General features: G+C 36.8%; 3 protein-coding genes across 4 annotated transcripts in view; 1 reads left to right on the top strand and 2 right to left on the bottom strand.

Annotated features, from left to right (window-relative positions):
* The window catches only part of LOC104720950 (cornifin alpha-like), a 1834-nt gene extending 1538 nt beyond the window's left edge, over window positions 1-296 (top strand). Inside the window, exon 2 of the mRNA XM_010438846.2 lies at window positions 14-296. Within this exon, the coding sequence (XP_010437148.1) occupies window positions 14-97 (84 nt within the window). The 3' untranslated portion in view covers window positions 98-296. The remainder of the gene's footprint in view (window positions 1-13) is intronic.
* The window catches only part of LOC104720951 (IMPACT family member in pol 5'region-like), a 2189-nt gene extending 592 nt beyond the window's left edge, over window positions 1-1597 (bottom strand). The window contains exons 1-5 of one of the 2 annotated variants that reach the window (XM_010438848.2): window positions 1103-1593; window positions 899-1004; window positions 758-811; window positions 630-675; window positions 237-320 (exon numbers count right to left, since the gene is read on the bottom strand). In XM_010438848.2, coding sequence (XP_010437150.1) covers window positions 298-320; window positions 630-675; window positions 758-811; window positions 899-1004; window positions 1103-1509 — 636 coding nt within the window. In that variant the 5' untranslated portion in view covers window positions 1510-1593 and the 3' untranslated portion in view covers window positions 237-297. Of the gene's footprint in view, window positions 1-236; window positions 321-629; window positions 676-757; window positions 812-898; window positions 1005-1102 lie in introns of those variants that run through there. The other variant, XM_010438847.2, reaches the window with a different exon arrangement.
* LOC104727506 (glutathione S-transferase T3-like) lies at window positions 3599-4438 on the bottom strand. Its single transcript, XM_010446609.1, has one exon. It carries the CDS (start codon window positions 4436-4438, stop codon window positions 3599-3601), a length of 840 nt encoding a protein of 279 aa, XP_010444911.1.

Below are 13597 nucleotides of genomic sequence, written 5' to 3'. Positions count from 1 at the left end.
AAACATTCCACAGGTCAGCTTCCCTATTATTCCCAGCAACATTCCCTTTAACTTTCCTTTCAACATTCCTTTCCTCACTCCACCACCTTCAAAGTAAAAAGAAAAAAAAGTGACAAGCTAGCTCTTTTAGCTGTCACAGATTTATTATCCTTGTCTCTTTGCGTGGGGTTTGTATACACATATATATATGTACTGTTTCTTATTCTTTTATGTTGTTTTTGATGTCGTGGTCCTCTGTGTTGTTGCTTCCATGAGCCAGCTCCTTGTGTAATATACAGCTTTCTCCCTTGTGTTAATTTATTTTTGGCTCGACCTCTGCTCTGCAACTCAAAAGACTGAAACTAGTAGGCTATATATAATATATAATATCATCATAAGTAAAATATTTTGAAACAGCTCATACATATCGCACAAGGCACTCTCATTCTGTCGCTTAAAAAAAAGAAGAATCTGCTTCATCTTTCACAACATTCTGTAGAGATCATTATTATTACATAAAAATGCTTCAACTTAACTACAATTTTTGTAAAAGACAAGGTCTCGTCTACAGTTTGATTTGATAGCATCCTCTAATTTATCAACCTGGTCAAATTCAACCTTGAAAGAAACCATGGCAGTACCATCTTTACCAGTATCATAGTCTTCCTTAATTTCCTCAGCCTGACACGCTTGCAGCTACGACACCATAGAAAGATCAATGAGCATAGATCTCAAAAAGTTTGAAATTCACAGAGAGAAAAATAAAAAAAAAGCTCACCTGATTGTAAAGAACACCTAAAAGATCAAATGCCACCTCGACTCCCATTTGAACCTGGCAGAGAAGAAACAAACAGGAAATGTCAACGATGAAACAAGACCAACAACAACAACAACACAGAAGAGTATATAATTATTATACTTTGGACTTGACAAGGCAAGTAGGAGCAGCTTTCAAGCAATCAGATGTAACACCACCATATGCTCTAACAAGACCTCCAGTTCCAAGTTTGATTCCCCCAAAATACCTAATGAGAACAAACAAACAAAGAGATATTAATTAATTAATTTAAGCTTCCAAGAAAAAATGATTTTGTCAGAAAAGGTCGTCATGGCAACTACCTACCTAATGACAACAACCATAACTCTGTCTAAACCAGAAGACAAAATTGCAGATTGAATCGGTTTCCCTGCGGTGCCTGAAGGTTCACCATCATCGCTACATCGATGGTGTTGATCACCGATCTTATAAGCCCAGCAATTGTGAGAAGCGCGAGGATCACGGACCTGAGATAGGAACAATTGAGCGGATTGCTCGGTGGAGATAGGACCAGCGATGGCGATGAACTTGCTCTTCTTTATCTCTCTCTCCACTGTTACCATTTCTTTTATGCTCGTGAATGTGAATGCTCCCACGGAACTCGAACCCATCCTCCCGGATGCTGAGGCAACTATCGCCGGGATTCGCCCTCGGAGAACGACGCCCCCCACGGTGGTTGCTGCTGCTGCTGCTACCGGTACGCCCACCCACATCTGATTCTTGCCTCTTCGTTTTTTTTCCTTCGATCGGTCCCTCTTATAAAGGCCCAAGCCCAGGACCAAGCCCAGGCCCAATACCCTTAGAACTGAATAAGTTATCGAAAAAACTATTTAACTTTTTCTTTCCAAGGATAACCAAATTATTTATTTATCTTTTCAAAAATCTTTTGTTTCCAAGGACTATATTACATCATAGTTAACAATTTATTTGATAAAATATTGTGACAAATATGGCATCTGCAGTATGTTTTATCTGCACTACATTTTCCGTAAGGATAAGCGTTCATAAATGGACCCCAGCAAACTTTTTGGCACAATCTGTCTCCATTTGGTTATCACATGTCCCAGGCGGCGGTCTCATTCGTGCTGTACCACACGTTGGTGGTGGCGGCACCCCAGATTTTTTTGGATTCAAAGGAGGTATTGGTTCCACTGAAATAATTAATAGTAATCATTTCAAACGAAATTTTGTAAAATGCCAAATATGCAATTCTTTTTGAGTAACACAAAGGTAAAACCCAACACAAATATCATAATGTCTACCTGTTGAAACCAATATGGTGAAAACAATCACAAAAGTAATGAAATTAACAAATCTCACGTTTTTGGCCATTTTTATTATCTTTTTCATCTCTTTTTTTTCTTTTTTTTTTGTAAAATACTTAATTATGTATGTAATCATGGTACTGTTTTTTAATTAAAAAAAAAACTAAAATTGTAGTCCCCGTAAAAAATGCCTAAGGAGAGAATTGTGAATACATTTAATTTTAATTGGAAGATAACAATTCTTTTTTATAAAAAATAAAAGATTTTTCAAAATATCTATAGTTAATTATTGTTTGGCTTAGATTGTTTAATCAACACTCAAAACAAAAATGGAGACAAACAATTAAAAAAAAAATGAGATTCATTCGTTATAATGTTTATTACCTGTTGAAATCAATATGGTGATGATCATCACAAACGTGATGAACCTTACATGTCTTACTTGGGTCATTTTTATCGTCTTTTTACTATCTTTCGTTTTTTTTTATTTTTCTTTTGAACGATTTGATCATATATAGAAAATTTTACATTTCTCTTTTAAGATATAAGCAAATATACTAGTTTTTGTGAAAAAATGTTATAAGGAGGGAGAACAAATTTAGGACCATATCTTGCTCTCAGTCACTCATATAGTTATATTCCATGTATCTGAAGATTCTCTCAACATTGTCAAAATTTGTTTTCTTAAAAAAAGACAGTGTAGTGGGAGAAATAACCTGTGGGAAACATTTGGTTTTTGTACACACAAGTAAACAAAAAACCAACCACTCATCCCCGGCCCACTAATCTTCGTCTTGAGTTACCTCTGTTTCTCAGAATAACAAAGAACTGATCAGGCTGACAAATTTATTTTTTTATACCTTAAATAGCATGCATGTAACGGGTACGTAGCGCAGATGAAAATGAAATGCTTGACTTTGCTCACTATATATATTCCCTCAAGAAAATCACAAAAGCAAGACTAAAAAAAAAAGAGAGAGAGAAGACAAGAAAGTTAATAATATCCTTCAACGAACCTTTAGAGCATAATTATCGCTGGGTTATTAGAAGGGGAGTTCTTAATTTTTTTATGAATTAATTGTGTACTGTTTGGAATATAAGAACTTATGATCTCTTATATAAATTTTTTTCTTTTATTGGTAGGTTCTTATTTTGGGTCTCTTATTTTTGAAAAAATTGTTTTTTAAAATTTTAAAATTTTAAATAGAATAGAAGTGGTATAAATGTGTAAACATTTAAGATTTTATAAAATTAGAAAATATTACATTTAAATTAATTTTCAAACATACAAAACATAATAAAAACATTAATACATATTACAACACAAGAAACCATTCGATTACACATACTTAAACAGACTTACACATAAACAGACAAAAAACACAAGAACCATCCAAATATCAAACAACCGAATACTTAAAACACTAAAAACACAAACAGTTAAAAAACTACATTCTTTAACATTCAAGCTTAAGACATCATGTCTTGAATTAGCTTCTCCTTAAGAGCTTTTTCAGATTCAGTTAGTGAATCTTTTTTAGCAATCAGATTTTTCAAGCATCACATGCTTGATATGCTCATTCTTCAATGCAAACTCCTTCTCTTTCAATGCAAAGTCCTTCTCCTTCATCTCATACATCCTCGACACACGCTCCAACTGACACTCCAAGTAAGTTTTACCATCTTCCTCCACATCTGGTTCGGCCTTGGAGCTTTTTTTTGACTTCCCCTTCGCAGCCTTAACACCAGGAGGCCGGGGCATTGGTTCATCGACATCAATCGCAGCTTCAACACTCGCTCTTCCCCTTTTCACTCCATTAGCTTTAATAGATGTGGAGGCACACCATTTTTGATCGTACCTTAAGACAAGCCATGCATGCTCCAATGTAAACCTATGTCCATGATCATTAAAGTATATCTCATGTGCTAACTTCATCACATCATCTTCATTCTGTCCACTAGACTTCTCCCTACTCGCAGCCTCATAACATCCAGCAAACTTGCACACCAAGTCGTTTATCCTCCCCCACCTCTGCTTACAGTGACTCGCCTCTCTCTTTGGCCGACCAACAGCATTCGGACAGGATGCAAAGTATTTCGCAATCCTCCCCCAAAAGGATGCAAGTCTTTGCTGGTTGGAAGTAATCGGATCCTTGCTAGTGTTGAGCCAAGCGCTGACCAACATGGTATCATCTATTGGTAACCATGCTTGCCTTGACTTGCGGTTTTCTTGTGGGGATGCAGGTGAAGATGGAGCTTCAGAACATGGACTTAGAGAAGGAGAGTAATCGAGGTTTTGGGTATCAAGTTGACTTTGTAACAGATTCAAATAGCTAGAGGTGGGACGATAAGGATTCATGTAATCGTTTGGATCCATATTGCTAAAGGGAGAAGGAGGTGTGTTTGTTAAATGAGAATTAAGATATTGCTAAAGGGAGAAGGAGATGTGTTTGTTAATTGAGAAACAAGAGATTGCTAAAGGGAGAAGGACTTGTGTTTTGTTAAATGAGAAACAAGAGATTCGTAAAGGAAGAAGGGGTTGTGTTTGGATCCATATTGCTAAAGGGAGAAGGAGATGTGTTTGTTAAATGAGAAACAAGAGATTGTCAAAGGGAGAAGGACTTGTGTTTTGTTAAATGAGAAACAAGAGATTCATGTTTTGTTAAAGAAGGATTTGTGTTTTGTTTGTGTTTGAATTTATAAGGTTTAGTTTATATTTATGTTGGTTTAATTTTTGAAATAAAGTGTTTACCTAAACTACAACAACCACACATTAAAAATCTTCACAACCAACTAACACATCAATGACTGACTAGACTAATACCAACAATAGCAATTACTAAACCTATTTATCACAACCAACAAACAAAAGCTATAACATCAAAGACTACACTAATACCTACACTAGCAAGTACTAAATCTATTTATCACAACCAACAAACAAAAGCTTTAACTAACACCAAATAAATGCAAAAAAGTTGAGGATGATGATTACCTTCCTTCATGGCCGAAGAGATCCATGTTTGTCCATACTCAATAGATCCTTCACACTCTATATTCATCAATACATCAATCCATGTTTGTCCATTTAACCTCAAAACAAAAGACAGATCCGCGGTTAATGAAGCCCAAATTCAAAATAAAATTAATCATTCATGAACAAGCTAAATCGAACAAGAACAATGTACTCTAAAATTATACAATCATGTGTCAAGAACAAAAACATTTACTAAATCATCATTAGCTACCACAAATAACAACATCAAAAACAACTAATAACAACACAAAAAAACAATCATGTGTCAAGAACCGAAACAATTACATATCCAACTCCACACATTATCTAAACTTAACCAAAACGGATCATCATTAGCTTACACAAATAACAACACCAAAAACAACAAATAGCTTCTGTTGAATCAAGTTAGTAACTTTAATCAGCATATTGTGATACATTCATGGCCAAATCTTTTCAAATTCATCATAACCGGAGTTAAAAAGTACTCATCTGCTAAAGTAAGGATCAAAACGGAACACATGAACACCAAGAATCCTAATTTTCTAAGAAACATCAAAAAACCTTAATTTTCGATCCAAAATCAAAAAAACCCTAATCATCAAACACTAATCGAGATTGATTCAATCAGTGATTAAATTGAGAAACTTACCCTCTGCTTCCAATTGATTCAATCTCTTCCGATTGAGTGGACTCCCAATTCACGAAACCCTAATTTCCAAATGGCCTCTCCTACATGCAATCAGAGCCGATTCACGATTCAATCAAAATATCGCGATGGGACACGGCAATCTCCTCTTCCTCCGACAGAAATCTCCTCTTCTCCGACAGAAACCTCCTCTTCCTCCACACCCAGACGATTCCAAAAACAATTCTTCGTTTTCTCGCAATCGCGAGAGAGAGAGAGAGAGAGAAAACGAAAGAAATGGGAAGCAAAAAAAAAAATTCCACGTTTTCTATTTTTTCGTCAAGCCAATAGCACGCTGACATGTAGCATCTCTTACAACACATATGGGGATACTATATAACAACTCCCCTTACATTTTTTCTTTTGTTTTGCTTTATTTTTTTGCATCAAAAAACTAAGAAACAGGGGTTGAACCCCTCGATAAACAAGGTCTTAGAGCTTGACTTTGCTCATCTAGCTAGCCTCTCCATGTGGATTGTGGACTGTGGAAATTAGACGATATCTTAACATGTGTAATGTGTTGTAGGAATTGATCAACAAAGGAAATAGTAATAAAGTCCGTCGCCGAAATGATGCATATTTAATTTTTGGTCGGCTATTTTAATTTAGATTTGAATTTAACCAAATAAAAAGAAAGAAGGAGGAGAAGAAGAAGAATATGTGATTTGAAGAGAGAAAACTAGCAAAGCAGAACAAACGATGAGTTTAACTCATTACACATTCCTCTTCTTCACTACCTTACCCTTTTTTCTTTTTGGTACTACTTTTGTCTTACACGGTGGTGAGGCTCGGAGACGGAGAAGATAATATAGTATCCCCTGGTGAGATATTTGAACTCGGTCTCTTCAAAGCCGCAACAAGTGTTCCGGATATAGATGGTTGGTATCTCGGAATCTGGTACAAGAGATCCCCCGAGATAGTTCTATGGCTAGCTGGCTAACAGACAACATCATCCTCTATACAATTCAACCGCAACCCTCAGATTCTTGTCCTCTTCCCCAACCTTTGTCCTGGTCGATCAATCTGGTGGGGTTGTCTGGAAGTCATCGAAACTGAAAAACCGGATCAATAACCAACGCATTGTCCCAGAGCTTCTCGATAACGGCAATTTCGTGTTCCGACAACAACTCGCAGCTGGATTTCTGTGGCAGAGCTTCGATTTCCCGACTGACACGTTACTCCCGGGAATGAAATTAGGCTGGGACCGCAGAACGAGTCTAACGTCCTGGAAGAATCAACGTCACATTCCAAGTTGAAATTCGGGAGCTCTCGCAAGGCTTTATAACATGGAAGAATGAAAATATTGACCTAAGAAGTCTTCTTTTGTTTGGATTTTAATAAATTCATTATAATTAATATAATTCAAAGAAAAACTATACATTTTACAAAACATCGCTAGTTAATTGTTTGGTAAATTGTTTAATCAAAATTCAAAACACAAATGCAGACAAACAATTAAAAAAATCGAAACTCATATGTTATTATAATGTTTAGTACCTGTTAATATCAATATGGTGATGATCATCACAAAAGTGTTTTACTTTATTGGCCATTTTCCGTCTTTTTACTGTCCTTTTCGTTTGTTTCTTTTGTTTTATGGAATATTTATGTATGTGGTATTGTTTATAAACAATTTACATTTCTATTTTAAGACATAAGCAAAAATAGGATCATTCGTAAAAAAAATGTCTCAAGGATAGAATATGCATGATACTAGAACCACATAGTGCTCTTAATCACTTCTTTGCTACTTTGTGGGGGACCTTCGTGGTTCGATTTGATGTTGGGAGTTTTGCTTCATTGGTTTGTTTTGAAACATGGACGTTTTGAAGGAAACACATCAGTGCACGGGTGGATTTACATGGGAATTGGGTAGGGTGCCCATGCTACTTATGTGTTGTCTGCGTCTAGTTGCATTATCAAAACTATAGAGCATCAATTGCTTATTATCAGGTTTGTGATGCCGTGTAAATTGTTGTGTGAGAGATATATTTACCATGCAATAATTAATGAAAAAGAAGCTAGAAACCGATATTATTCCAAGAGCATATCTGTGAAATGTCGTCAGACTACAACTTTTACCCAACATTTTCAAAATTACACCAATGTAACCAAACCAGCGATATTGCATCATCGATTCTTATTAAATAATCAATATAATTAAATTAAACCATAGATTTTGAAAGCATGCAATTTTAACTATGAAGACGCATCAAGAGCAGGGTTCAGTAAAAGCATTCGCGGCATTCACAGTATCTTTCTTTGGCAGTAACTTTACACTTTCCATATTTATAGCCATTTTGATCTTCACCCTGGCAAATTCGTAGGCACAGTTGATCCTTACATGTCCCACGCGGCGCCTTCATTCGTACAGGAACACACCGCGGATCTAGTTTACCCTCTATCTTTGGTATTCCTGAAATATTGACACCCTTTTGGTAAAATTAATAGTTCTTTTTTAGTCAGGTCTTAACTACTAAAATACTCCATGCTATTTGAACAGAACCACAAATGAATTGGGGTTGGATTGTTTAAGTCGATTGTGTTTGGCCGCACTTGCATTAAAACTTAAAAGTGATAGAAAAATAATAATAATAACAAAAACAAAAAACAAACGAGTATTAAAATTTTGAAAAATAAAACATCTTGTAGTAAGCTTCATATATAATATCTCATGATGCAAGTTACCTGTCGAAATTAACAAAAAGATCATCACGACCATAGTGATGAAGAGGCTACCAAGTTTCACAGTCTTAGCCATTATATTTTGTCTATCTTAAAAAAAAAAAATTGTCTTTCTTAATATCTCTTCTTTTTTTTCGTTTTTATGTATGTAGACTGTTAATATATATATATATATATATATATAGTTTATCATTTCTACTTTTAGAATAGAGACTAGAAAAGTAGTCGGGAAAAACGTACGTCCCATTGAACAGTTCCAACAAAAGAATACAAATCTGAAGAGTGATAGACCTCGTATATATATCCACCATTCTTTTGCTATTTTTAGTATGAAAACATATTAATTTGCAAAAATATAATCTTCTTTTTTATTACAAAAAAGATATAATCTTCTTCAATACTCTACTTTATGATTTGTTTCTCAAAGGAAAAAGAAAATTTTATTTTAATTGATTACGTATAGATAATTATATAATTGCTTTATTTTAAAATTCTTCCTTAAAACCGACTATGGCTGGAGCCTGGAGTTTTTTACTTTCCATTTTTTACTTCGGACTTTACGTCCCATTTAAAAGTAGAGGATGACCAACTTGATAATGTGTATAGCCGATAAACACTACAAGAAAACAGTCGATTTGCGATGGAAGAATCTATCGCAATTCCCTCGCAAATCGGCAGTCGCAAGGGATTTGCGAGACACAACTATTCTTCGCAAATCGCTTCTCGCAAATAAGCTGACATCGCAATTCCCTCGCAAATTTTGCGAGCGATATATTCCCTCGCAAATCTAACGTAATTTGCGAGGGATATATTCCTCGCAAATCCCACACACATTGCGAGAGACGGTTGTACTCGCAATTGTCAAGCAAATTACGAGAACTTTTTTCCATCGCAATGTTCGATCCGTCGCAAATTTTGCGACTACTTTGCGACTTCCATCTGCCTAGTATTGTTGATATTCGCTAATTTTGTAGCAATTCTTCATTTTTAATTTTTTTTTCTTTTACCATTTTTATGTTTGATTTTTTTTTTTGTGAATAATGTTTTAGATGTTAAAAAAAAAAAATAATAAGAAGAACAGAATTGAAAATTCAAAATAGAATAAAACATAAATATTACAAAACAAAAGTCATGTTTAAGTTTTCTCCCTCACGGGGATATCAGAACAAAGTGAGAAGAGTTCTTAAAAGGATTGAGAGAGAGAGGTCACGTTTCTGGTCCCAGTTTGGCTATCAGCTGCTCCCGTTTCACCTGTGTTGCCCTCTGGGTTGGTGCCTTCCTGGTTGGTGCCTTCTGGGTTGGTGCCTTCTGGGTTGCTCCCTTGTTGGTTGGTCGGGTATCGAAACTTGGCAGCAAACTCAGGATCCTTTTCCGCGAGATAGTCAAAGTATGCATCATAGCTATGCATTCTTTGACTACTTTCATGGATTTGACTCGCCTGGGTTTGGATTTGAGTCGCCTGGGTTTGAATGCATTCCTCAGCGGCAGCAAGCTTCTGAGCCAAGATAACCGGATCATTAGCTGGAGACAGAGGTTGCGGACAGCTACTGGTAGAGGACGCTTCAAACTGCAGAGAACCAACCCCAAAAATTCTGTTTTTCTTCTTCGGAGCAACCTAAAAACAAAACAACAAACGACAAGTTACAAACATACAAAAGAAAACAATGGATCACATACTAAACAATTGCAAGTTATCACAAACTAAACAATCCCAAGTTATCACAAACTAAACAAGGAAGTTATCACAAACTAAACAATCGCATGTTATCACATACAAAACAATCCTAAGTTATCACATACAAAACAATCGTAAGTTATCATATACAAAACAATCCTAAGATATCACAAAATCATTAACAAGACAATCGATAGCAATATACGATTGGCAACTGAACACACCAGAAGCACTAAAAACTAACTTAACCACACAGTTCAACCATTGAGTATTTTTTTTAAAAAGAACTAAGAACGTTTATCTTACCTCAGTGTAAATTTTGTTTTTGATATGAATGGGCACCCCACCAGAAGCAGAACTCTCTCCATTCTCCCCTGTGCAAAGCTCAGATTCTAACTCTTGAATCTTGGACGACACCTCATTGAACACGGACTCGGACTTGCCATCCGTAAATGAGCCATCTGGTTTTCGATGAGTGTCTTCTAAGATTCGTAGGAAATCCGGAGTTAACTCCCCAGTGATCTCAGACTTGAAAGAAACAAAAAAGAGGTTGATTAGTTAACAAATAAAAGAGTGTCTGAAGGCCTAATCTTAAGAAAAAAAAACTTAAGGAACTTACATGCTTTCGAGCACGGGCTTTAAACGAAGTTTGGCCTGAACAATGCTTGTATATTCCAGTGCCATCCGGATCATGATAGCGAGCATTCCGACTGTTGATGCTCTTGATTTCTGATTTTGGATCAAGCCAATACCGAACAAGACCCTCCCATACTTGAGGATCAATCCACATTGGCTTTGCCTCATCGCCTTTAAGTTTCCACTTTAACTTCCACCTTGACACTTGATCACACATCCTGTCCTTCAACTTGTCTTCAAACTGTTTCCTCACTCTATCGTTTATGCAACGGTCCCAATTGTAAATTTGCTTCCAAAAAAAGAAAGGATTAGTCTATATTTAACTAAGGCAAAAAAACATATTGTAAAATAGCAAACAAAGAGATTTCACTGACCGCAAACGTTTCATACCAACGGTCTACCACTTTAGTTAGCGTCTGTGTCCAATTGGCATGGGGCTCTTTGAAATCTCTTTCAAAGATGCTTCGAACAGTAGCCGCAACACAGGAGTCTTGCTCAAACCTTCAAAATAAATTCAACTTTCAGAATCCATGCAAATACAACTTTGTAATTATATTATCAAATTAAAAACTTAAAAGAAATTTTGTACCATAGAGTTCCTGGAGGTCGGCGCGGATCTAGTTTAGTTAAACTAGATCGACCAGGACTACCGAGTAACTCCTCCAAAGTCAGGTTGTTGAGACGTTGGGACATGACTGTAGACGAGGAAACGCGGGTTGAGACGCAGGAATTTCAGGATCCGCCGCAGTGCCACCATGCACGGGAGATGGTGAAGGCGTATTATATGGAGGCGTGACAGGCAGGTGCTGCGAGGTTGGACGGCGGCTATTCTGAGAACCGGAGTTTGGGTTGTGAGAACTGGAGGCACCGGAGGTTGGACGGCGACGATTAGAAGCAGTGGGAGAGGGATTTGAAGTAGTGGGAGTGGCTAAACCTTGATCCGACAGGAATCTTGTGTAATCGTTGCCTCCAAACATCTAGAAACAAATAAAATGGACATCTAAATCAAAACGAAAGGATAGATCGAAAGCAAAATGAAATCGAAACAAGAACGAAATCGAAATAAAATCAAATCAAAAGTAGAGAAGAAGAAATCATATGCGAGAAGATTTACCTTTCAGATCTAGAGAGGATAACGGAGAGGACGAGGTCGGAAGAAGAACACTGAAAGAAGAATACCGGAGAGTACGAGGTCGGAAGAAGAACACCAGAGAGGACGAGGTCAGAGGAGAAACACCGGAAGAAGAACACCGGAAGAAGAAGATGGGAAGAAGAATATCGGAAGAAGAAGATCGGAAAAGGATTAGGGTTCGATCGAAAGAGAAAGAGAATTAGCGTTTAGGGTTTGACGGCGAGTGTTTTGGGTTTGAGCAAGCTCAAACCACGATTGGTCTTGTATATATAAACTTTTTAAAGCGTCGCAAAGCCCTAGCAATATTTGCGTGGGATTACCTAGGCTACCTCGCAAATCCCTCGCAATAAACTTAAATTGCGAGGGATTAGCTAGGATTCCTCGTAATTCCCTCGCAACATTTGAGTGTCTAGGGTTTACAATTTTGCGAGAGATTAACAAGAAATAGTCGCAATTCCCTCGCAATGTTTAAAATTGCGAGGGATTAGTTAGGAACACTCATATTCCTCGTAATTCCCTCGCAACCTTTGAGTATCTAGGGTTTTTAATTTTGCGAAGGATTAACAAGGACACCTCGCAAATCCCTCGCAATGTTTAAACTTGCGAGGGATTAGCTAGGAACACTCATATTCCTCGTAATTCCCTCGCAACCTTTGAGTATCTAGGGTTTTTAATTTTGCGAAGGATTAACAAGGACACCTCGCAAATCCCTCGCAATGTTTAAACTTGCGAGGGATTAGCTAGGAACACTCATATTCCTCGTAATTCCCTCGCAACCTTTGAGTATCTAGGGTTTTTAATTTTGCGAAGGATTAACAAGGACACCTCGCAAATCCCTCGCAATGTTTAAACTTGCGAGGGATTAGCTAGGAACACTCATATTCCTCGTAATTCCCTCGCAACCTTTGAGTATCTAGGGTTTTTAATTATGCGAAGGATTAACAAGGACACCTCGCAAATCCCTCGCAATGTTTAAACTTGCGAGGGATTAGCTAGGAACACTCATATTTCCCTCGCAACCTTTGCATGTCTAGGGTTTACGATTTTGCGAGGGATTAGCTAGGATTCCTCGTAAATCCCTCGCAAATCCATCGCAATATTTAAGTGTTTAGGGTATCCCTCGCAAATCCCTCGCTTATAATATTTAGGGTATTGAGTATTGCTAGGGATTAACGACCATTTTGCGAGGGATTTGCGAGGATTTCCTCGCAAGTACAACGCAAATCCATCGCAAAACTATAAATATGTTTTATAAAAAAAAAACATGAAAATATACAATTGTGCTCATTCGGATTTATTTTCTAAACTATTAGAAATTACATTATCATCATTAGAATCTTCTCCAATATCAGACACTTTGAATTCTTATAATTCACCTCTTCTACTTTAGGGTTTAGTAGATCATCATGTTAGTTGATGATCAAGTTGTGGTGCAACAACAATATTTGCGAAATTTCCATTCCAAACATATCAATAGAAGATGTACATCCACATTGATACACAAAAATCCATTGCAATGTGTAAAAGCTTAGGGTTCAAGCATTTAGAATTTGCGAGAGATTAACGACCATTTTGCGAGGGCAAGCCAACAATCCCTTGCAAGTCAGTCTCAAATCCCTTGCTAATATTTTTATTTGTTATTCCCTCGCAATTTGCAAGGGATTAACGACCATTTTGCGAGGGCAAGCCAACAATCCCTTGCAA

The sequence above is a fragment of the Camelina sativa genome, chromosome 11 (genome assembly GCF_000633955.1).
Source record: "Camelina sativa cultivar DH55 chromosome 11, Cs, whole genome shotgun sequence".
Taxonomy (NCBI): Eukaryota; Viridiplantae; Streptophyta; class Magnoliopsida; order Brassicales; family Brassicaceae; genus Camelina; species Camelina sativa.
The sequence above is the reverse complement of the archived record's forward strand: the minus strand, read 5'-3'. Positions and strand labels throughout refer to the sequence as shown.